The sequence below is a fragment of the Cheilinus undulatus genome, linkage group 10, assembly GCF_018320785.1.
Source record: "Cheilinus undulatus linkage group 10, ASM1832078v1, whole genome shotgun sequence".
In the NCBI taxonomy this organism is placed as follows: domain Eukaryota; kingdom Metazoa; phylum Chordata; class Actinopteri; order Labriformes; family Labridae; genus Cheilinus; species Cheilinus undulatus.
In genome coordinates this window covers 11,401,009-11,426,777 of record NC_054874.1, presented here as the reverse complement: position 1 = coordinate 11,426,777, position 25,769 = coordinate 11,401,009, and the positions used below count along the sequence as shown (strand labels likewise).

At 41.1% G+C, this 25,769-nt stretch overlaps 1 protein-coding gene across 1 annotated transcript in view; it reads left to right on the top strand.

The window, feature by feature from the left end:
* The window catches only part of tenm1 (teneurin transmembrane protein 1), a 351,544-nt gene that overhangs the window by 31,019 nt on the left and 294,756 nt on the right, over window positions 1-25,769 (top strand). The window contains exons 2-3 of the mRNA XM_041797861.1: window positions 1,775-2,046; window positions 10,004-10,330. Coding sequence (XP_041653795.1) covers window positions 1,830-2,046; window positions 10,004-10,330 — 544 coding nt within the window. The 5' untranslated portion in view covers window positions 1,775-1,829. The remainder of the gene's footprint in view (window positions 1-1,774; window positions 2,047-10,003; window positions 10,331-25,769) is intronic.

The window sequence follows — 25,769 nt, the reverse complement described above, 5'->3', positions numbered from 1 at the left end:
CCTTTCCTGCCACTCTTGGCCAAAATGTGCCACTTTAAACCTTTTTTGTCACTTCTAACTGCTTTTCATTATGTTGAATGCACATTTTTGCTACTATTGGCCCATTTTTTGCTGCTTTAAGCAAAAATTTGCCCCTTTAAATCCATTTTTGCCTTGATTTTGCGAATATTTAAGAATTTTTCCCTTAAAGTTAATCAAATTCTTTCTACTTTGTTCTCTGGTGTCCAGACTTTAGTGCACATTATGGCTTAGCTATGAAGTGTGGCATTACTTTCCAAATGTTGTATTTTAGTGTGCCCATTCACATTGTCAATATTCACAATAAAAAGGTAGTTCTGTTTTAAGAACATGGGTATACATTTCAAAAAGGCTACATTTTACTGTAGCATTTGTTGCTTAAATAAGAGTGGATGATGGCAACGACAACACTGACCTGTTTGGACCCCATTTGCTGTCCCCCAGAAAGCTTTGTCCCCCCTTTTGGGCAGCCTTGTTTTCTAATGCAACTTCCTGTTCACTTTTCCAAACAAGAGAAATATGAGGAGAGACAAGTATGGCGCTTTTACAGATCATCTTTGCTATCTGCGGGGGGTCGGGGCGTGTGTGGGATGGTCGTGCCGGCAGCTTGGCCCAGTTTTTGACTGTTTGCTGTCAGGGGTCAGCTGTTGGTCGCTGTGTGGGCGTGTGTGCACGAAAACTGGTCCGTGAGTGTGCATGCTAGTGGGGAATGAAGAGGGTGAGTGTGAGGCCAGGGTTTGGAGTCTTTCAGGTGGAATAAAAGCATTACTGCAGTGGTAGAAAGGTCAGCTGTAAACTTGTATCAGACTAGTGGTGATCACCCTGCGCTGCAGATCTCTGAGGTATTGAGCAGGCACGCTCTAATGGCTTTGATATATGGACTACAGGACTCCCTGAAGAGGTCAATACCATAGCACTTTGTCTCTATGAGCAATGACCCTCTCAAGCTCCATTTAGAAGCTTTATATCTGCAGGAAATAGGCTGGAAAGGCCTCAGGCAGGGCACGCTGAAAGAGAACTAATATGAATGAAGTATTTTCTAATCACTTCTTCTATGCTCTAATCGTTGTCCCAATCAATCATTGGTTATGGTCCTATAAGCATATTATGCTGGACATTATCAGAAGAAGATTTTGATGTGGTTGAGAGAAGAACAAAAGAATTCTAGATGAATAGAGCTGAAAGAGCTGATTCATCATACCTCTGTTTGGAAAGGCCTGACACCATGAAGACTGGTTTCTAATACTGTTTCAATATTACTTAAGAATCTGGTGAGTCACTGCGTTTAATGAGAGTGACAGACGGGAGGGCTAAGCTACAAATTTGTTGATTTATCTGCGACTTGTCAATGTTTGTCTGTAAAAGAGAGATAAAGCTAGAATACAGTGGCTAAAGAAAACAGAAACCACAAAAGACAGAACAGAGAGCTGTGCGTGCTTTTAGCCAATTTCTCTTCAAACACATGCAGTCATAATGGCCACCATCGCGGTCCCTTCTGAGTGTATTGATTTGGAACTAACCTTTGGTGTGAAATATGAAAGGAGCCAAATACTGTTTATGAATGTCTGCTGTAATTGGAATGAGCAGATGTTGCAAAATTGTTCCACTGTGTTCAATAACACACTTCTTGTGCTATTTTTCTCCTCCACTCTGTCTTCTCAACCCCCTGTTTCCTTTCATTTTCCTCCGCTGGCCTATCCCTCTTCCCCCCCTGCTGTCCTCTCCTCCCTCCCTCTCCATCTTTTCTCACCTCCAGACTCTGTGCTCTGTGCTGTGGCTGTACTGAGTGACTAAGTGGAGAGCTAGAAGCCATGGAGGAGATGGACAGTAAACCCTACCAGCCGTTGTCTAAGGGGCGCCATGAAATGGAGATGTCCTACACCAGCTCGTCTGACGAGAGCGAGGACGGCCGCGCCCACCACCGCTCCTACACCTCCCGCGAAACCCTTCCTGACTACACGCATGAGCTGCGCCTCACCCTGGGATCACACCGGGAGAGACAGAGCAGCTACAGCCAACCTCAGCCAGGTAGCACGCTAAAAAGAACGCATTTACCTGGGAGTATACACTCAACGGCCACTTTATTAGGTACACCTGTTCAATTGCTTAACACACATAGCTAATCAGCCAATCACATGGCAGCAACTCAATGCATCTAGGCATGCAGACGTGGTCAAGAGGACTTACTGGAGTTCAAACTTAGCATCAAAATGCAGAAGAAAGGGGATTTAAGTGATTTTGAATGTGGCATGGTTGTTGGTGCCAGACAGGCTGGTCTGAGTATTTCAAAACCTGCTGATCTACTGGGAATTTTCTTACACAACCATCTCTATGATGTACAGAATATAGTCTGAAAAAGGGAAAATATCCAGTGACGAAAATGCCTTGTTGATGGCAGAGATCAGAGGAGAATGAGCAGACTGGTTTGAGATGATAGAGAGGCAAATAACCACTCATTACAACTAAAGTATGCAAAATACCATCTCTGAATGCACAAAACATTCAAAGCAGATTGGACAAACACCAAGACTGGACTATAGAGGATTGGAAAAGCGTCACCTGGACTCAATTTCAGCTGCAATATTCAGATGGCAGGGTCAGAATTTGGTGTAAACAATTTGAACGAATGGATCCATCCTTTTTTCTTGGGACCCTTTGTACCAATTGAGCATCATTTAAATGCCACAGCCTACCTGAATATCGTTGCTGACAATTCCCATCCCTTTATGACAGAGGTGTCAAACTCAATCACAGCAGGGGCCCGATTCTAAATTTAGGTCAAACTTAAGAATCTAGGGTCAAGATTTAACCATAAAGTGTCAACCTTGTTTCACCAGTAATAAATTATGGGAAAAAAAATCGTAGCACTGATCATAAATGATTTTCAGAAGAAAAAGGTCAAATTGATATGTTTAGAGACTCAAAATCTGAGATAAAAATTCAATCTTATAAGTTCAAAAGGTCGAACACAAATTAAAAGTCAAAATAATGTTTTTTAAAGGCAGAAATTTGAGATTAGAAATAGAAATTATGAGTTTACAAGGTCAAAATATTTGTTGAAATTTTAAATTGTGAGTCTAGAATGACAAAATATGGGATTAAACATAGAAGTAAGGAGTTAAAAAAGGTAAAATAAATTCAAAATCATGAGTTTAAAAGGTCAAAATATGGCTTGAAATTTAAAATTTGAAATCATAAAGGTCAAAATATGAGATAAAGAGACAAAATTATGAGTTAAAAAGGGCAAAATATGATATTTAAAGTGCAATCATAAGTTGAAGTTGTAATTGTGAGATGTGAGAAAACACAAATTATTTTTTTTCCAACATTCCTGACTTTTATCAAATTATTTTCAGTCTTTATTTTTTCCAATTTTTTTTTCCAATTTACAAGGTTAAATTTACATTTTTCTTACTGGCTGCATTACATTTTTTTCTGAATGGCTGTTTCCATTAGCATAAGCTCAAATCATCTCAAGCTGGTGTCTTGTACAAAACAATGACTTCACTGTACTCCAATGGCCTCCACAGTCACCAGATCTCAATCCAATAGAGCAGCTTTAGGAAGTGGTGGAACGGGAGATTCGCATCATGGATGTGCAGATGACAAATCTGCAGCTACTGTGTGATGCTATCATGTCAATATGGGAAAAAGAAATCTCTGAGGAGTGTCTCCAACACCTTGGTGAAACTATCCTAGGAAGAATTAAGGCAGTTCTGAAGGGCTGGAATCTGGTAGTAGCAAGGTGCACCTAATAAAGTGGCTGGTAAGTGTATATCCAGTGATGCAGGGATGCTGTATAGTGCTGGCACAAAAACAAAGGCACACACTGAAATCTTTAAAGGGGCCTCTGTGAATTACCTATTACAGTCCACAATGAGCCAGAAGGACAGTCAGAGGCAGCCAATTACGTCTTCTCCACAGAGGTGATATTTCTCTCCCACAGCTAAACTAGGTCAACCCCAAACCTCTCTGGTCTCACCTGGGGTGGAAAACCACCCTTCATTACACGCACACTCACAGATACAGACATAAGTAGACGCAGGCACACATACAGACGCACGTTGACACATACACACCGAAAAATTCTTCCCTGCTGGTGACAGGAGGAGAAATGGGCCAGCGCGTGCTGTGATGGATGGCCTTTATGCAGGTCATGTGTGGTGTTAAGAGAGAAGCGGCACCTCATCAGGAGCACGCCGCTGTGCAGGGTTCACGTTGATCAATAGACACTCTTTCCACAACCCCAACCTCCTGCTACTCTGCAAGACCTACCCACCATGCTAACAAGCAGCATTAGCCATTCACATCGGTTACAAGTTCTGACAAGCAGACCGCTCCGAGAATTTCAAGGTTTGAATGCCACCCGCTATGGATTGTTATGCACAACGCTGTAGGCCGTTGATGGCTACTAGAAATAATCCTCAATACTGTGGTGTCAGAGAGCACCTGTGTTTTTAATGTTTTCTCCAGCAGTTACTCAGCCTTTCTGCTTCCATAACAAAGATCACCAGCTATCAGTGTCATATGGTAAGGTGCAAAAGACCCCCCCAAGCAGCCTTTCAAATGTCAATGGCAGCCGGTTCTGAGAAGCACATCTGTTCATCTTTGGGCTACAGAGTTAAATATAGTATACCCTACCTAAGTAACCAACTGTTAAGGGGGGACGTAGCCTCCAGTGACGTTTTTAATGGATTACGGTGCTCCTGACAAAGATCAGCCAATTTGTTTCTCCTCTAATTCCCCTCCCATGTTCTTCTCACTTTCCTCTATCTTGCCCTCTCCTCCATTTCTTCCTCCTCTCTCTTCCCATCCTCGTTACAAAATTCTTTTTCAGTATCATCCCACATCACCTCTCTCAACTCTTCATCATCCATCTCTGCCGTCAGGAAGATATCATCGCCGAGATAGCTCCATGATCATTCTTCAGCACATTAGACTGCTGACTGCAGTAATTACTTTTTGTTTGCCTATTAATTAGACTGAATCAAATTAATTAAGTTGAGCCTTTCAGCATTTTGTTTGGAAAAGAGGGAAATGAGTTACAGATCAAATGCGTTAATGTTTCAAGTCTCTCACAAGAGCCTCATCGTTTGAGTCTGTGTGGATGCTTTACCACCTGTTGAATGAAATACATTTATATTTGATAAAATCTTTTCCAACAGTTTATAGATGTATCTCCCCATTGTAAAGGTTCACAAGAAAGAAAAATGCAACTGTTTGAATTATATTCAAATCTATTTCAAGAAAAAATCATGGTGTAACTGATGATCATGTTTCCTGAATATTGTCCAACTTTAATAAAAATGCTTTATGGCGATGACTTAATGCCATAGTAACTACCTCCCTCCAAAAACATGCACAAGCACACACAATCAAAATACATTAACTGATGACCATATAAAAAAAAGTGAAGTCTTCTGAGATGGCTGCAGGGTCCCCAGACAGGGTCAAGAAAATACCCTTAGTATGGTTGCTAGAGGAACTGACCATATGTTTTAACACAGACACCATTTTACATCCCCCTAAACAAGCACAAATCTGGTGCCTCCATTTTTCACGCTAAAATTGCAGTAACTGATAGAAATCCTATTCTAACAAAACCTATCATGACATTTAACACTACTATTCACCGTTATAATGTGTGAGTTTAATCAAGTAGTCATAGTTAGTTTAACCTGGCCCGCTATGTGGATTTGTTTCACACATCCATCTGGAAAACCTTCCATAGACAGCGTTTGGGAAAGGGCAGAGGTTTTCAAAAAGAAATCGGAGAGTGACTGGATGGACGTTCTGTCACATCTTTACGGGCCAATCAGAGCGACAAAACACATGACGTAGCCACGACTCCGCCGCGCCTTAAAGCACTGCCCCTTGTTGCTGACTGGTCCTGTTACTTTCCCGACAGGAGCTTTGCAAGATGGATTCGCCAGTGAGAAACACAGAAACAGGCGTATACATCTGCTTTGCAAGGTTATGGTTTGTTATGATGTTACGGGCATGTGTTGAGGACCAGTAGAGAGGTAAAAATGCATTTTTTTTAGTTCTGGGGGAAACAGGAAGTTTGAAACACTCATTGGTCAGATGCTGTGATGTCACTTTCCATGACATTGACCGATGGGTTTAAAGGTGAAAATATGAGTTAAAATTTTGATTGTGAGTCTAGAATGTCAAAATATGGGATTAAAAGTAGCAGCTGGGAGTTGAAAAGGTCAAAACGTAAGATAAAATTTAAAATCATGAGTTTAAAAAGTCAAAATATGGCTTGACATTTAAAATTGTAAATCTAAAAGGTCAAAATATGACATAAAAAGTCAAAATTATGAAGCAAAAAAGACAAAATATGAAATGAAAAGTAACATCATAGGTTTTGTCTTTGGATTTGCTTGTGAGAAAGTATCCGTTGACACATTATTTGAATGTGAAATCCGATTGGTGGTGCTACTTGGTCTCGCTGCGGCAATACGACATAGAATCATAAATATCAGACATGTTTAATATTTACATCTTGAGGTTGGGGGTGCTGTAATGCAATTTGTTGCTGTGAAATAACTGCTTTGGCACCTCACACTTGAGGATATTTGGACAAATCATTGTTTGTGTCTAGCCTCCTCTTGGGACTTGCCCCCCTGATTGCAGGGGGGAGGCAAATCTTGCTTAACGTCAGATAGTGTGGCCTGCTTTAGACATAGTCCTGCCAATGATAGAGTCTATTTTGTCCCATTTTGATGCAGACTTTAAACCATCTGCCTCTGAGAATCTTTGGTGATTTGGTTAATTTAAAATAATCTGCCCATGACTTCCCTTTCTGCTGATAATCAAACCATTGCGACCCCTACTGCACCCCACCTCAACCAGTCTGGAAAACTAAAATTACATGTTTGACTTTCATTACATTGAGGAGTGCAAAACTGAAATGGCAAACAGGTGTAATCAACAGTTATTGTGATTGAAGCACCTCCGACATAGGCTAAAAACTCGGTCATGGTCGGACCATTTTCTTTAATTGACTCTTCAGCAGCTGACTGTGATGGAGGGAAATGGGAAGTTATTCGAAAAGAAATACTTTTCCTGTAATCACTAAAAACCTTATTTCTGTATTAAACATGTGTCTTAGACAAAAGACGGTGTTGCAGTTTACAGTCAATCCATGTTTGTGCTTCGGGGAAATAGCCTATTTGCTCCTGAATTGCCCTCTTGCAGCCAATTTGAACTAAGCAGTGTTGTGTAGTGGTGACCAATCTTGCACCGCTTTAATTCCAGCAGAACAGAGTGTGAACCACAGTTGGTCTCGACCCCATCAAACAGGCACAGCAGGACACAACGCTGGTCAATGGAGTGGTCAACAGGACTGCGGCTTTTATTGAAACACTGCGGTTTGTGTTCAGAGGACCTGACCTAACACAAATATTAACTGCACTAAGTGAGGAAGGGAAGAAGTCTCTCCTTTTCTGCAGCTCTCCATGGAGTCTTGCTACAATAGCATCTGTATAGATTTCAATTTAGGCATTGGTTTTCTTAAAAATTCCATCAGTTCCTTCACTTCCACGTGTATATTTTAAACAGAAAGCTCAAGTGGCGAGGGAGAAAATTTACTCAACTGCCTCAGCAGGGAAAAAAGAGTAGAGCTCAATTGAATAGAATTGAATTGAAGTGTAACCAGAGGACTAACACAGTATATCTGATGTTCTCAGATAACAGGGTGATGCTCGGGATTGGAGGGCGTTCTAATACCTGAAAGCATATGAGGCTCAATTTTTCCCTCAGTCTGAGTCAATATTAATAAGGTTTGATCTTTATCTGATCTCTTCACCCCACCAAGGAGAATATAGATGAGATCAGTGCTCTGTTTGAGCAGCAGTTCAATACATCTCCAGCTCGATAACACACATCAGGCAGCTTGAACAGGATATAGCTTCACTGCAAATGGTTAAGAACTATCCGGGGTGGCATTTTGATTCGGACTTATGCTGCAAAACTTAATAAATGCTTGCTCAAATATCAGCCTGTCTTTCAGCATAATTTGGGTGGCGTTCAGTGTTTGGCTTCTAAATCTGTGCCTTTGACAAAAACCTGGTCCGCCTAACTTCTGAAGCAAACAAAAGCACATGCTTGTGTTCAAGGCCGCCCTTAAGGGGGGACGAAAGGGAGAGTTTTCTGAGGCCCAGCAAAACTGGGGGCCTGTGGAGCTGAGGGAAATCACAGTCCACAGACAAAACACTTATTTTAATTATTTATGCTGTGGTACAAATGATGCCTTAAAAATATTTTCTTAGCCTTTATGCTTCTCTTTAATTTTACACCTGTTTTTGTCCATTTGGACCAAAAAGGCTAATTTCATACATTAGGCTAAACAAACTTGATACATTTAATTTTTAAAAACTTTTTTAGTGAATTTTTTTAACCAACCCCTCTCCTAATAATAGATATAAAAAAGTATAAGTTTAAGAAATTTAAAGCTCTTATTTGTCCGGTTATGTCATGGAAATCCTTGGTGTTTAAGATGGGGAAAAAGAAAATATTAGTTATTTTCAGTACGTGCATATAACAAAACCTGGTTATCAAAGCTTGGTTTATTCCAATGATTTCCAGCTTCACTGATTTTTATGCAGTTAATTTTTATGCAGTTCAAAATGTAAAAAAACCCCAAGGAACAAAATGGCTCATTTCATACATTAGGCTTTACAAACTTTATACATTAAAATTTTTCAAAACATTTTTTTTGTTATTTCTTTAGTCACCCATCCCCTAGTTATAGATATAAAAAGTGTATAAGTTTGAAAATTTTTAACCCCTAATTTGCCTGGTTTTCTCACAGAAAGCCCTGGTGTTTTAGATGGGGAAAAAAGAAAACATAGTTGTTTTCAATAGACTGCATGCAAAGTTAAACAAACAAACATAGCTATCAGAGCCTGGTATATTCCAGTGATTTCCAACAACACTGATTTTTATGCATTGTTACTTTTATGCAACTAAAAATGTAGAAACATCCTTTGGACCAAAATAGCTCATTTTATAGTGCTTTAGAGACATGGAGTATGATTTTTTTACAATGCCAAAAACAAAACAAAACAAAACAAAAAACAAAACAGAAAAAAAAAAAACAAATGATTGCCAAAGCTCATGCCTGAGGTTTGAAACTCATACAATATTGTCAGGAGAAAAATGAAATTGTCCCAAAATGTAACAGAGGGACACATTAGGCTTAAAACAAAATTACCTCACTACTGGCAAAGTCAACAGTGCGGATTGGCACACTGAACTAAACAATTTGGCAAGTAATTTTAGACTTCAAAGCTAGGCCATGATGTGCACAAACGCCAGGACGCCAGACATAAAATGAAAAAACTGAGACAACTTTAAAATAATTACATAATAGTGAAAAGAGGCAAAAACAGGCAAAACATGGCATAAGAAATGGGGAAAATGGTCAAAAAGCAGCAAAAATAGGTAAAAATTGGCAAAAAGAAGTTGCCAAATATGGCAAAAATGTGTGAAAAGCAACTAGAATGGGGAAAAAGCTGCAAAGTAGAATACAGTTGCCAAAAAGAAGTGTCAGAAATGGACGTGAAGTGGCAAAAGAGTGGCAATAAAGGGCAACGTATAGCAAAAATGGGTTAATACTGGCAAAAGGGGCAGAAAATGGGTTAAAATTGGTTAATATTGGCCAAAATTGGCCTGAAGTGGCAAAAATGGATATAACCGTCTAAATGGGTAAGAAATGGCAAAAATAGGAGAAAAAAAATTGTTGAAAAGGGGTTAAAAAATAATTTCAACATCAGACCCCACTGCTAGCCAGGACACTGGCACCAATGCTACTGACCCAACACACATACACTGATATCAATAAATCACATCTGGGAAGGGTCTATTATCTGGGTTTTTTTGGGGACCAAGCATATTCTGTGGGCAGCCCTGCTTGTGTTGAGGCTCTGCAGCTCTTGGTCTATGTAATCTAAATCTTTTCGTTTCTTTCCTCCTTTAGAATTAGACTTTGGCAAAGCTGGGCAGCTGAGGAGCCCTGACTACCACATCCACCAACAACAGCAGCAGCAGCAGCAGCAGCAGGAGGAGGAAGAGGAGGCGCTGTGCTCCGGACCGGCCGCTCACATCCACAGCCGCGCTTACTCCCTGGGTGTGGGCTCCGACGTGGACACGGAGCCAGAGGTGGACCCCTCACCTGCTCACGGCCTGCAGCACATGTGGATGCGTGGCCTCAAGTCGGAGCAGAGCTCTTGCCTCACGAGCCGCGCCAACTCGGCCCTCTCTCTCACTGACACTGAACACGACAGGAAGTCTGAGCCTGACAATGGTGAGTTTAATACTTCTGTATAAGCTGATTTTTCATCACTCTGCTGCTAAATGCCCAGGGGAGATATACATTCAGTTGGGCAGATCCTACGGTGCATTTGATGATTCATTTTTGTGCACAGCATCTGCTGAAGTCAAGCTCTTACATGCATGCAGTCTCATATTATTAAGAGAAGAACGTTTTCACTTTTGCAATTCAAACAAAAACAAAATATAACATTATAACCCATTTTAAGTTTCAAGTTTCAGCCTCAGGCAATTATGTGATTGAAATTCTCAGTAGCAGCTAATGCTAATGCTGAAGTTCCCCTCCCTTTGAAAGCTCTTTGATGTGACTAAATACATGGAAGGTGCTATTGGTTATTTAGCCTCTGAAGTGGGCTCGTATCGAAGGTGAACCTGAGGTCGACTGGGGATAGGAATGTGAGGAAAGTCCAGCGACGAATGTCTCAAGCATATGGCTTGAAAAGGATTGAAGCTGAGGCAGATTTTGGTTTAAAGCTTTGAGGAAAAGGAATCATAGGGGTAGGAGCGCCTACAGTATCTGACTGGCTGCCTGAGGGCAGCTGACAACTGCCTCTGTGGGAGAAACTACAAGCCTGGGAGGAAGGAGAAGAAGTTGAGAGGCGGGGGTGAAGATATGGGCCCAGCAAGAGAAGAGTCTGGGATGGTGCCAGCTATCTGTCTTGCACTGCTGGGCTTGGCTTGGCTCCCTGCAGATGGGGAGTTAGTTAGAGGTGCACACAAACAAAGACAGAGCTCTCCAACCCATCCCCAAGGGCATTGTCTGTTTATGTGCGGCGAAAAAAGGTGGAACGTATTCAGTGGCTGAGAAGAGGAAGGGTGACAGGAAAAGAGAGTGAGGAAAAGAGGGGTGGTGGGAGAAAAGAGAATTTCGAGAGGAGACGAATAAGAGACAAGGAGAGCAAAATATGCTAATGAGAGAATAGAAATGGTAATGTAATGGTATAATTAGAATGAGAATAAAAGGGAATGAGTGGTGAGGGTAAAACAGGTGAAGGAGAGGCTGGTTTTCGAGTGTGCTAGACAAAGATGGCGGAAAAAGGCGAGCAATGGAAAAAGAACATGGCATGGAAAGTGCTTGGTTATGTTTCGGACACACCCGGGGGTGCTTTTTAATGACAGACAGATCGGACATGGAGTCAGCCTTTTGCAAAATCATGAGATGGAAGAGAAGAGAGGAAAGAGAAGAGAGCGAGGGAGGCAGCGCTTGCAGCATTACACAGTAATCAATTTGTGATGGCTGTGTGCATATGGACCAAAGTTATTACCATTTGAGATGAGGGACTTCATCTTTATCCAGGGTCAGAATGAAAGCTGCAAACAGGGGGAGGCAGATGGGCACAGAGCGGAGGAAACACAGGCAAATGAGGATGGATGAAGTCACAGAAGTGAAGAGAGAGGATTTAAATGTTCAAAGCTTTGCTGCTACAATGCACTAAGAAAGCTGGTTTATGTGTGGATTTCATATGTCACATGAAGAGCTGTACATTATGTTCTAGTGCTCTCCAAGGGTTGACACCATCTTTCTAAAGTGCACGCCGCTCAAGCTCCTTGCGTTTTTTTTTTCCCCCCGAATTGGTTTAATTTGCTTGGCAACCTTTTTCTCCCTCTCCACCACCATTTATTCTCATCCTCTTCCTGTCCATCTCTCTCTCTCTCTCTCTGACACGTGGCCAGGTGTGTCCATGCGTGGCATCCCTTAATAGGAAATGCATTATGGATGTCACATTTCTCTCCATCAGCACAACAAAGTCACATACGCCCCTCTGTTCACAGTGATAATAAAAGTTAGAGCCACTCGCAAAAAAAGATGTTGGCGTAAAGGGGCTAAAATCAAAAAGCTTACGTCCCTGCCAAAATGAAAGTGCATTTTAAGTCGGCCCGACCTTGCACTGGCTTTGTCTTCAGAGCGTGCCCCCTCCCAAACCCATTAATGATGTCAGCTTCAAACTGGCAGGAATCCTTTTGTTCCTGGTCTGATTGAAGCTGACAAGTCAATTTAGTCACTCTGTGCGTGTTTGTCTCTATGTGTGGAGAAAACGGAGGAAAACGGCGAGAGATTAAGAAAGAGTAGAGCAGAAAGAGTTTGCCGTTCTCTACAGATGTCTATCTTTATTGTCTTTCATGTGTAAGCGTTTGCAATGAGGTTGGGATGTGTTAGTGGAGGGTGGAGGGGGGCACGTCCGACAGTGACACCTCCCTCGAGGAAAACTGTAGGCGTTGTGGAGCACAAGTCGGACCTACTGACAGTCTCAGGAAAACATCAACCTCCTTGATGACAGTGCACCGTCAGAGCGGAGAAGATTGGCAGTAAAAAGGCAAAGTAGAGTTCAACCAGAGTTTACCACTCACACACAGACATTTACGGTACGTAGCCAAAAGTATACGGACAAACAGTTTTTAAACATGCAGTTCCAAAACTTGATGCACTTTTATACTGACGTTGGGAAGCATTTGCAAGATGTTGAGCTTGACTTTATGACTTTCAGAAAGTTTGGATGAGAATGATTGGCAACGATACTTGGCAGTCAGGTTCATAATAAAAGTGGAATCAGGTTCAACTTAGTTGTTTTGTGTGTGTGCAAAACAATTGGAGTTTTTCTAAACTAAGCTATGACATAATTTAAGTTTTTGTAATGTGTTTGTCTCTATTTCTGGCCTATAGAGAGAGCAGGTTAGCCTATCTATGCTTCTAGTCTCTAGGTTAACTATTAAAGTTGGACTTAACATTCCAGCTCATCCCAAAGAGATGGACTAAATTCAGCCCTTCTATGCCAAAATCTAAAAAGAAACAAAATTTAGCAAGTATTGTCTAAAGATTTGAAGGTCAGTAAGAGTTTTCCTCCAGCTTTACAGAGTCAGGCTGGCTGTTTCTGCCACAGATTTATGTGCTGTTTAACCTTGAACTGGTCTAGGCTGCCTGTCTGACTGTATCTTAAGCTTTCTTGTAAATATATTTGCCTACATATAACGCCTGTTACTGTAGGACTTCTGAAGGGCGCACGAGAGAGCTCAGGCCAAAACGACTACCAAAAGTGTGGGATGTGAACTAAAAACATGGCAGCACTTGAAGGGGTCGTTACAATGTTAATCCTGGAATGAGACCTCATACACCTAATATATACAATGCTTAAAAAATTTATTAGACCACCTGTCATATTTGTCTCAAAGACCGTCCAGCATCATGAAGTGCTTTAATGCTGACTCTCCTATTTCCAGTGAGCTCTCCACATTTTACCATTTTGAACAGGAATGAGGGATTTCAAACTGAGTTCACCCAAATTTGAGCCAGCTCACTGGGCTTCTCTGACAAGTCAGAAATGAATCAAGCATAACATTCAACCACTAAAACTATTTTTTTCTGTTCAGGAATGTAAGTGTATAACAATGATTTGACATATTAATCGAGAAATATTAATGTGCTTTACTATTTTATCAGTTTTTTGTGCATCAGTAAATTTGAAAATTCATGGATAACAATAATAATTATATTTAGCATTAAAAATATCATTTTGGTTAAAGAGCTTCTACATATTGGTGTATTAACCATTGCAGAAACATAAAAAATGATTTTGGTAATTACCAATGCTGTTAATTTAGGGCAGCTGTTGCATAAATCTTTGGTTAGGGTTAGGGTGGTCTAATAAATTTGTTAAGCACTGTATATATATATATATATATATATATATATATATATATATATGTGTTGGTGGTGTGTGGGTGGGTGTGTGTATGTGTGTGTGTTCCAACATTGTCGGAGTTAGAAATAAGGATTTCAGTGAAAAATGTCTTTTAAACTTTGCCTTCATAGAAAAAAAACACCCTTTACATTAATTACAGCGGTGCAGACCTTAGGCATTCTAGCTGTCAGTTTTTCAAGGTCATCTGTTGAGATTTCACCCCCATGCTTCCTGGAGAATCTCCCACAACATGGATTGGCTTGATGCAGTCTTCCTTCGTACCATACGGTTAAACTGCTCCCACAACAGCTCAGTAGGGTTAAGATCTGAAGACTGTGCTGGCCACTCCATAACAAGCTGAATTCTGGCTGACTGCTTATTCTCTAAAATATTTTGTAGGCATTTTGGAGGTGTGTTTTGGGTCATTATCCTGTTGCAGGATGAAATTGGGCCCAAGCAAGTGCTGCCCACAGGGTATGGTATGGCATTGCAAAATCTTGTGATAGCTTTCCTTCCTCAAGGTCCCTTCCACTCTTTACAAATCTCCTATTCTACCACCCCAGACCATCATGCTGCCTCCACCATGCTTGACTGATGTTTGTAAGCATCTTTTTATATGTACTGCATCTCAAAAATGTTCTTCTGTTTGATCCAAAGTCCTTGAACTTGGACTTATCCATGAAAAACACCTTCTTCCACTCTTCCAGTGTCCAGTCTTGTTTCTCCCTTATAAGTAAAATGGTTTTTAGCTGTGCAACATGATTAACCTGGACTAGCAGCCATACTAGTAGATTGATGCAGAGGACCAACAGTTGCTGATAACTGTTTGTGACCTGCATGAAAATGTTTTTCTTTGGAAAACAAAGAAATTTGCAACTGTTCCCAAACTTTTGAGCAGTAGTGTATAAATCTGTGTCTATCAGTTAATGTCTAAGCCCTATGTCAAGATGTTATTATTCAAGTTGAATGTCTATTGAACCATAAACCGTAGCCACTTACTTTTTCCTCTGAAAGCCTTCTGTTGTGCCTTTGTAGCTCTTACAGAACATTTACTAACAAGCTTAGAGCTTGAGTGAGTTTAGGGGCCTTTAAAGATTCAAATCACATCCGAAACTCTGATGTGGATTTACTTTTTATCCATTTTATCATCAATTTTCTGATTCTTCCTGTTGCTAGCTGCTAATGCTGTCCATCATATTGTTTGTGTCCCACAATGCATTGCAATGGAGGTGTGACAATGAATGGCAGGCTGGTCTGTCATCACATCATGCTTTGTGGAACAGCACCTGTGTAAACACTTGCAAACTGTAGGAGAGAGCTTGAATGACTCATAACAGAGAGAAGGAGACACAGAGAGGCTGTGATGTGTCCCTCTGTGTCACTGCAGACAGGAACTGGTTTAAATAATGACTCAAAGTCCCACATTTTCAAAAAATGTGAACATTTTGAAGACTTTCTGTCACAGATTGATTATTCTTTCACTTTTTGGTCCCCAAGAGATGGGAGACCAAGTTTTGCTGAAAAAAAAAACAAACAAACAATTGAAACAGTTGGCTGCTTGGCAGGTGACAGCATAAGGAGCCTGGAAGACATTAACTTTTTCCTATATAATAAGTTAGTAACCATCCTAAAAGGCATAGATGCCTACCAAAGAAGTAAGCTTCTCCTAATTTGCTAAGTAGAGTCATCTTGGTTGATTTAGTTTGCCTGTTTGTTTTAATCTATGACATTAACAAACTAATGCCTAATTTAGAAGCTAGCAAGCACGCTAGTATAGTTGTCTGGGTAAGCGGTAAGCTTGCTTGCTGGATATGATGTTGAGTGGTGATTGGATGAGAGGTAAGCTCATGACTTGAGGCAGCTGAAGGATGGTATGCAACCCCCAGGCAGCCGCTGCCTTCCAGGCAAAGCTGAGGGCACAAAACACCATTGAGCAGAGTACTTTTTACTCCTACTCCGTTACAATTGTGGTTAAAAAAAACGATACTTTTACTCCGTTACATTGGGCATGCACTGGTTGCTACTTTTACTTGTCTATAATTTATTTTCATGAAGTATTTTTTACGCTCAGCTGAGCTTTCACAACAGTGTGAGGTAAAATCCTCAGCACCACAGAGTAAACGGAGGAGTGACCCCTCCCCCTTAACTATCAACAGATGGAGATAATGGCTAAAGATGTAATACCTGTGTCTCCTTCAGAGCAGCATGTTCATCCCTGGTCCAACATCAAGACTCTTTGCCTTTCAAATGATGAGGAACAACAGCCACATAATGCGCTGCCTACTGTGTCTACCTAAAACGGTGGAAATCTCAAACTTCAAAAATAGCATGTCAAATCTAAGAAAGCACGTTATGGGAAGTAAGCTAAACAAGCTCCCAATTGCACTGTTAGCAAAACGTTTAAGTTCAAATCTCTTTTTTAACTTACGGACTGCAAAGACACAGTTGTGTCAGTGATAAATGATGTCACATGTCCAACTACCTATGTAACTCTACCACAAATGTGATTTTACACAGCATTGTTTAATGTTACGTCGTAGGTGATGTTATCATGTGCGTTTGGCATATCTCTAATATCAGTGATTATACCTAACATGGTTATAACGTAAGGCCAATGGGCCAAAGTTATCTTTGGTTTAATAAGTTTCAGTTTGGCTTACCAAATTTGTTGCGTGATAATTAGGATAAAAATTCATAAACTGGAGCTACAAAGTAACAAATAAAAAAGGGCAAAAAGTCAGTATTGAGGCCAGTTCATAAGATTAATTTCATAAATATGAGCCAAAAATCATCAATACATGATAAAATAAATATAATGTGATTATAAAGTAAGAACTGCAAGGTACACATTAATGTATGTGAGATTAAAATCATGTAGAAGTAAGATAACTATTATGAGAAAAAAAGTCTGTTTTTTTCTCATTATAGTGAATTTTTCATTCCATAATTGTGATTAACAAACATAATTTGACTGCTGCCTTATGTATTAAGTTTTTTATTTCTTTTACTTTTAGCAGGTTATGCTACTTTATTTATGACAATGTGCAGTTTACATCACTATGTACCACCTGAATAATATGTTGTAATGCAACACGTTTTAATAAATTGCACAAAATGAAGCTACTCATGAAGTTACTCACTACTTGAGTAGTCTTTTAACAAGGTACTTATTTACTCTTACTCAAGTACTTATTTTTATGAGTACTTTTACTTCTTCTTGAGTAATTATTATTGTTAAGTAACAGTACTTTTACTTGAGTACTGTAACTGTGTCCTCTACCCACCACTGTACATCATTTACCTCCTCTGTATACATGGTGCCAGTAACTCACCTTGGTCTGCGTGTGTATCAGCTGATAAACCGCAGGCTCGTTCATGGACAGGGAGTGTGCCGTCGTGGACACGCAGCACAATACTGATGTAGTTTGCCTAATGGCCGGCGGTGTCGCTGCACTGATTTTTTTCTAAAAGTTACATATAGCCTCTTTAAGGTTTGATGTTGCTGTTGTATCAGCATGCTGCATCTCAGGCTTGTTGATTTTTGAGGATTTACAGTGATGACACCATACATGGATGGAGAGAATGTGCAGCTGCCATGATGTGTATGTATACGTGCAATTAGCAGCCTGTGTTTCTCCAGCCTTAAGCCCGTTTCAGACTGGGAGCATGACGCGGGTCTCGACCACGACACGCGTGGATTTTCAGTTTAAATGCATGTTAACAAGTCAGAGCTTTCAGACTGCCTGCATGTGTGCCGTGTCTCGCGCAGCTGATACGCCCGGCTCAGGCGTGGAACGTTGAGAAATTCTTGCCTATTTTTTCCACGCACCACGTGTGGCTGTGGACCATATTAGACAGGGAAACAATAAATGGAGAGCCATATTTACATCGTTGTGGCAAATATGCACATTTTATGTTTACAATGTGTTTCTTGATAACCCCGAGGAAGGCCACAAGCTTAAATGCCCCTGTTTGATAAAGCTGTTCTCTAAAGAGCAACTATTAGTGAAGATTTATGTCTCCACGCTGGTTGAATATATCACAGGAAAGATAAACACCATATGAACGCTTTTCTGGTTTGTGCTTTTCAAAGTAAAAGCCCAGTTTAACATTTCTATAGAGAAACTCCGTTCACTTGTACAAAATACTTTTATTTTGAATAGTTCTCGAAAAACTTCCACTGTACACTGAATCAAGTCTCTTTTAGGGGGGTTTATTGAGGTAAAACTTATGAAGAAGGAGGGGCTTTGAGAGCAGGGAGATGCGGCTGACACGCAGAAAACTCGCGATCTGTGTGAAAGCCGCACCAGCAGGAGCCAAGAGCTAACAAGCACCGGACACACAAGCAGCAAAAGCACGCTCCCAGTCTGAAACGGGCGTTAGTCTTTATTCTCAGTTAAACTGACTCCTTGCTTTGAGCCTCTCCAACACACAGGCTTGTGAGTAAAATGTTAAACTGTCTGAAAGTATTGCTAAAAATGCTGAACAATTCCCATACTCTAAAGAAATTCTTAATTTACAACAGCATTAATTGAATTGCAAAATTGATAGTTGAAATTCACGCTGTGAGAAAGAGGAGAGCAGAGCTGATTAAAAGGGGAGCGGATAGATTTGGTGTCAGTCTTCTGCAGTGTGGAATAATTAAAAAAAACTACATTGGCTTTATTATCTGGGTTACAACACTGTCTTACAATGAGATGCTAATTAATTGACCACTTTTCATTAGTTTAATCAGTTGCAGATTTACTCCAGGCTTTTGTCTTTTTTTTTTTTTTTTCCCCCACTTTTGGGATTGACATACATCGTCCTCAGAGCAGACATCCTTCCCCGGCAAATGCAAACAGCAGTCCACTGAAAGCCTCTATCACTCATTATGGTAGATAACGTTTTGTTCTAAAATGCAAATATCGGTGTAATTGCCATGGCCTGAGTAAGCACTTGATTCTGATTGGCCGTGGGATGTCTATTATTTCTTAAAAACTTGACAAGTGTCTGATCGCGGCGCTAAATTAATACACCGGAAAGGTTTGAGCGTTCCATTTCTGCCATACGCTGCAGATAATGGCTTGAAGAAAATGGGTTTTCAAATTGCCTCAAACATTTAAAGTCTCTTAGTTAGCAATAAGGCGTTAGGGACTGAAAGTATGGCTCTGAATTGAAGTAATCCTCCTGCATGGAGACATGTCAGCCCGCATCTGTTGAACAGGCCGGGCAATGTCACTACGCTTCTGCTGCAGACTCACAAAGCATGCTCAGGGACAGAAAAACCAGACAAAACAAATATGAATAAATAAAAATGTGCGTCAGCGTTCAGGTTTTATTAGGTATTATATTTATTCACTGTCAAATGACTGATATTGAAAGAATATTTCAAAGCAGGATGTTGCTGAATGAATATTAAAACCCTTGGATCATGTGATCTAACACTCAGCTGAGACTAAGTAATTTGAACAGGACTGTAAGACCCTTGCTTGTTAATTGTCATCAGCCATGAATTTATTTACACTCGACAGCTTGTGCCTCTCGAATTCAATTTGAGCACACTCATTTCTCCAGCAAATCTTCTTCCAACTATTAATTTCTCTGTTCATGTTTGAAACATGCATTTTCCAACTGTGGAATTGTCCAAGAAGGATGGCAAAACTGCCAACAATTTATAAATATTTGCTTCTCATATTTCCTATTTCACATACATCAGGGAATTGAGTTGTGGTCAGACGGCACGAGAAATCTGAAACATCCTGGAGCGAAAAAAAAAACATGCATAAGAAGAATTCTTGTAAATGTATTTCTAAATGTTTTCAGCAGTGTTTCCCAGCTGTACTGCACACTTACTGCTAATTCAAAATGTGCCATAATTGCAGGAGAAAGAGGCCAGAAGAATGTTTTCCACATCTATTCTCCCTAATTTCCATCTCATATAAAGTGCTTGTCCAATAATTGAAGGGTAAGCTAAATGAATATTCTCTGCCGTGAATGAGACTGAGAATGTGACGCCGTGAAAGAGCGAAGTCAATGCCTGCCAAAGCTAAACATTAAATGAGGCATATTGGCCCAAAATAAATGACTGCTATTAGACCTTCAGATGAAGTCATTTAAAATCTTTCTCATAGTGAAGCTCATAGTGTTGACCTTGCCTTGTAATAAGACAAGCATGAATGTTACCTTAAACATAACTGTTGCATGCTGGCTATAAACCAGGTCTTTTGAGGCTCCACTGGGAGTGCGCAAAGTCAGAGAGGGCCCTCATATCCTTTATAAACACGGTCCATTATTTTTATAATGATGTGCCAAAGTTTTTCAGTCAAGTTTGGCCAAGTTATGTTCAAGTAAGCGTTGCAGAAGGTTAGCAAGGTTGTGGAGACAAAGGGCGGAAGAGCAGAGTGAAAAACTGACCTTACGGTTTAATGAGCAAGCACACGGCGAAGAAAAAAGACAAAGGGAGGGCACAGGGAAGATAGCGGGACTCAGGCGCTTTCTGGCAAGTAAAGACATTACACAAGATATTAGAGAGTCATCATCAGAAAGCCTGGCAAGGTTTGGCTTTTATACTGAATTTTATTTCAGCAAGCCATCATTTGATATGTGTTAAAGCGGAGGTTTGAATACCATTTAGATGAAACTGATGGAACCTGGTGAAATTGCAACAGGTGTTAGGGAGAATTAGATTTCAGATGGGAGTCAGATTTTCAGGATATCTCTACTTTATGATGCAATTCCGACATTTATTAGGCAATCTGAACTTTTAATTAGATAGTGAGGGAATTACAAATGTTTCATGTAAGCTCCTTTATCCAAAAGTGTAAGATAAGAGCATTTAAGCAATGTGAATGAAATGGGTTTTATGTGGTTTTTTTTTCCTCCCTCTGATGTTGGAAGACACAAATCTCCTTTTGGCAGCTCTGCAGCTGTGATAACCTCAGTGGAATCACGAGCTACAATACCCTCAGAGATAGAGACGTCCGCATATGTGCCAAAGCAACCGCATGCACAGACACAAGTCACATCCTCCTCTGAGCTCCGTGGTGTGGTTGTGTGTGTGCGTGCAAAACATGGTCTAAGTGGCAACACCGGGCAAACAGCAGCACACTCTTACTTCCCTCTTGCCTTCCTGAGGCCCAGGGGGTTTTGCAGGAATGGATTTGTCTATTAGCTCGTAAAGAACATTGCTCAGTGCCATATCGATCATCTGAGCTGTAACGTTTAGGGTCTTTAAGTTGTAGAGTTGATCTAGTGGTACACAGACTCCCCTGGCTATTTTACCAGAGTGAGAGATGATCAACTTAACCCTGGTGCTGCGCCTGGCCAGAGGAAATGCTATAAACACGTCCGCTGGAGCCAGAAACCGTTTTTATTGAACCGCTAGTTCAGCCATCCAGGAGAGGCTTCCATGAATCCGCCAGGTGCCTCGTTGTAGCGAGGGTGCAGTTGTTTGGTTTCTCTCTCTTTAATAGCAGTCTCATCACATAGTTAGCCATGCAGCCTTCTGTTCCTGACAAGCTGTCAGAATGTTGGACCCCACCCTGTTGTCCTAATGATGGGCCTTTACAGCTCACTGATCCACAGGAAGACCTACTGGACTGTTCTACTACTTAATGGGGGGTAAGGGATGTGCGTCCACGTCTGTGTGTGTTTGAGAGACAGACTGTCTCTCTCTCTCTCTCTGAATGACTACACCCCTCCTTTATCCTCATATTGCTGCCATGGCAACAGTCATCAAATCAGAACATCAGCCGTAGCTTTCATCTCATGCTGTCCACCGGCTGCCTGGAGGCTGTCTGTATACATAAACTGAGCGATGGAAACATCACAGAGTCCGGCCGCTTCTCGCTGTTTTAATAAGCGGTCACATCCCTTGAAATTCTACCATCACCTACACAGTAGAGGGGAGTTTTTTCCATTTTTTTTAATAAACAGACGAATAAGCGGGCTTAAAACTGTTTTCAGCTCCCAGTGCTGTCAGAGTATTAAAATGAGAGGAGGGCATGGTGAGTGGCACATGAATAAGCTCCCAGCAGAAAGGAACAATAGCCCTGAGAGTGTACTGAGAGATTAGTGCAAATCAGAGTGTTCTGCATTGGGGGAGAGAGGCTGAGAGGGGGTGGAGGACACAAAGGTACCTGTACAGTATTGGCACATAGACACGCACACTTAGTTGCCCACACATGCTCCTGCTGCTTTGTGTTCTGTGTGAGAGGTCAGTGGGGTATTTAATTTTGAAGGGCTGGTATGAAAAATGGCTGCATCAAAGCTGGATTGACAAGTAAAGGAGGAGAAAATTAAAGTTTTTTGAAATCTGTGTTTGCTTGGGGTGTATCCACACAGATAGAAAGGGGGAAGACAGCTCCACGTGTGAATGGGCGGCTCTAAAGCCTTATTGAACAATGCACAAAGAAAAAGAAAAGTAAGCAAATCAGGACCTTTATGTCCTGCACAATACCATCCTCGCTGTGTGAGAATGGGACCTGTCGCTGAGCAGGCTTCCTCCGCGGAAAAAGAAGCTCATCTGAATAACGAAGCCACAGGTTCATTGTTATTCTGATAATCAGAATTGTCATCTGGAGCACGGGTAGGGATTTGAATGCATTTTCCAAGAGGATGAGTGATAGTAATGGCAGCGTAGCGGTTTCCCCACCATTAACAATAGCTGCCATTTTTGTTTAACTGCTTGTAGTAATAGCTGCTCTCCGTCACAGCCGTCGTGATATTGCCAGGGATACTTCTGCCATAGCTGCACCGGTGCCAGTGTTAAGGGCTGCCATCACAGCCGTGGTGCCGTAGTAAAGGCTGTTATTACATGGCACGGTGCCCTGAGCCTGTCAGACCTCCAGGGTGTGTACACCACCTGTCATTATCAGCTCTCAGCCCTGGCAGCTACGGACAGCTAATGGTCCACTGGGTCTCGCCCAACAATCTGCTGACCAGTATGAGAGCTGCTGGTGAGATAGCAGGAAACAAAACACACGTGTCCTACATTCTCAGGTACACATGCATGGACAAAAATGAGAAAAACAGGCCCATTCCAGTCGTCCACTTTCCCCTGGCACGCTCCTCTCTCACTGGAGAAATGTCTGTATGATTTATAGGATCGGATAGCAACCTTTGTCAGTGGCAGCTTTCTTTTAATTGAAAAAGCGACAATAGGACTTTGGACAGCGATTAATTGTTACGGTTAATTAAGGTAAACAGTAAATGAAGAGACTTTTAATTGGCTTCTCTTGATGAGGGAAGGGATTTGGGGTGACCAGAATCTGCATATGTAAATAACTGAAAACTCCTCAAGGCTTTGGCTTTGCTGTCTCTGCCTTTGAGTCCTCTCTCTCCTTCTCAGTTTATGTTTATTCTCCTCTGTTTCTGTCTCTGTCATTCTCCCTTACTCTCTGCACATGCACACATGTTGCAACCCCCCATTAAACTCACAGCCACACAAACACAAACAGGATCACACATCTTGGCCCGAACCGAGCTGTCAGCAATACAAATGGGGTGCTTTTGTCATGTGACATTGATGTGATGTATGTACATGCTAAATGCTAAACTGGCGTTCCCTGAAGAGATGCATTTGTTAAGATGAGACATGACAGATTGGCAGAAGACATCTCCTTCATACTTGGAATACATGGAAGTATCCCAAGGCCCCCAACATTTGAGCAGGCTGTGTTTATTTTTAGCTTTTACTTTTGGAAGAGGATGTTGTTTGTGTGCTCACTGGTGCTCATCATAGCACGTTTGATTGACCACTTTCTCCTAGCGGTAAAGATTCATTTATATGCTGTCAGGCTGTGGCAAAGATTGCATTGTGTACATATGGAATATCTCACAGATTCATCAAATAGAAGTCCTTTTATTTCAGTGTTTTTTTCTCCAAGCAGCTGCAACGCGCGCCAAAGCAGAGGGCGTTAATAGTGCACCCTATCACTTTGCTAGATAGATCACCCTAACACCAGATAGATAATCATGCTGTTAAATAAATAGCTGCTTAAAATGCTTCAGAATGCCACTAAAAGCATGAGCATTTTATGGGTGACCTGGGAGAAGAAAGTGGTTGTGTCAGAGGGAGGGCTGCGACTGAATTTGCATGAGAGTTGTGTGCGTGCATGCATTTATGTGTGTGCATGAAGCCGGCAGACAATTGGACGGCTGCTTGGTCACCCGGTCACCCTGCTGCAGTGAAAAAGCTTCTCATGGCCAACGCTGGCTCATGCCAGTGTTTCACAAAAACTGAATGTGCTCACGCTGTCCAAACAGATGCTCAACGCCATTTCCAGATAGTGTTTATGAGTGTGCGTGTGCGTCGGTGGGGTTAGCGCTTCAGTGTGTACATGAATGTGCACTGTGTATCTGTGTGTCCATTTAGCTAGTGTGTACTCATGTTTGTGTGAGTACATTTTGTTCTAAACAGATGTTATTCTTTTTTTTCCCTCTTTCCAAAGTGTGTGTGCACTAACAGATCAGATCAACACCAGCCGGTGCAGTGTGTCCGGCCAGGTGGATTACAGTCCAAGTCCACTGTGGCCAGTACTACACTCCAACACAATATATAAAGGACAGTACATGCAGGCAGTTACCGTAAAGTTAGCATTTACTTATAAGCTGGCTCCATGGTGCAGATAAACAGCAAAGCAGCTCAGCGTGAATCATTACAACTGCAAGAGGTGCAGCAATAATAGCGGGTAATCTTTATGTGCTCAATTTCTTGCTTTCCTTTTCTTATTATAACATGAAGGGGTTTTGCAGGTTTAAAAGCACATAATGAAAAAAATGATCTTTATTTTAATCAAGATGGGAATCTTAAACACCATCTGCAAAAGCCCCACTTCCTAGTTGATCATTCTTTAAAACTAGTGATGCACATTAAGTTTCTTGGGGGGAATGATACCGATAACCAATAAATTTCTTCTCCTGAGGGTTGCAGAAGGACATATTGTGATTTAATCTAAACTCGATTAATTTCCCAGCTTTATTTAATATTTGCTGTGGTCTCTGCAGAGCTGGGGCTTCTTGTCTTTCTTTTCTGAGGCTTATTGCTGGCCCATGTCAAGACTTGTCAAGTGTACGAACACCTTCACTATTGGTGGATTTTAACCAATATTACATGTTATTATCCCCCCAAAAATTCGATTAACATTTACAGTATTTAATTGATGATGTATTGGTGCCAATAATTATCATGCATACCTATGTAGAACTTTACCTTTCATTGCTTTAGTATGCTTTTGTTCACCAATGTTCTGATCTGATCTTTTTTTAACAGTCTAAATGTGTCAAACTGTAGGAAGCAATGATATAAGAGCAAAAATTGTAGTGCTGTCAAACCTTTTGATTAATTTCGATTATTCTGAAGAAAGAAAGATGCAATTAAAAAAAATCTATGCATTCACATTCTGATGTTAACACACAACCGTCCATGCTAGCTTTGTAAATCTAAGGAGAGCACATGCCAGAAATTCCCTTGACTCTTCATTTTTTATTATTTGAAGGTCAACACAACCTGAGATTGATTAATAAGTGGGCAATCTGCCTTTGGTTTTACTCCTGTGCCTGTCTACATCCCCTGAGATACACACGTGTGCAATCTTCTCTTTTTAATATAAACCAGAGCCCTGTGTGGGACTCTGTTCTTAATCCCACTGATTTCTGACCATTACCACCCGCTCCCACAGTGCGTGCCGTCCACTCCGGCCTACACCTGCAACAGGTGTGTCAAATCCTGCCTGCATGGATTCTGACAATCCA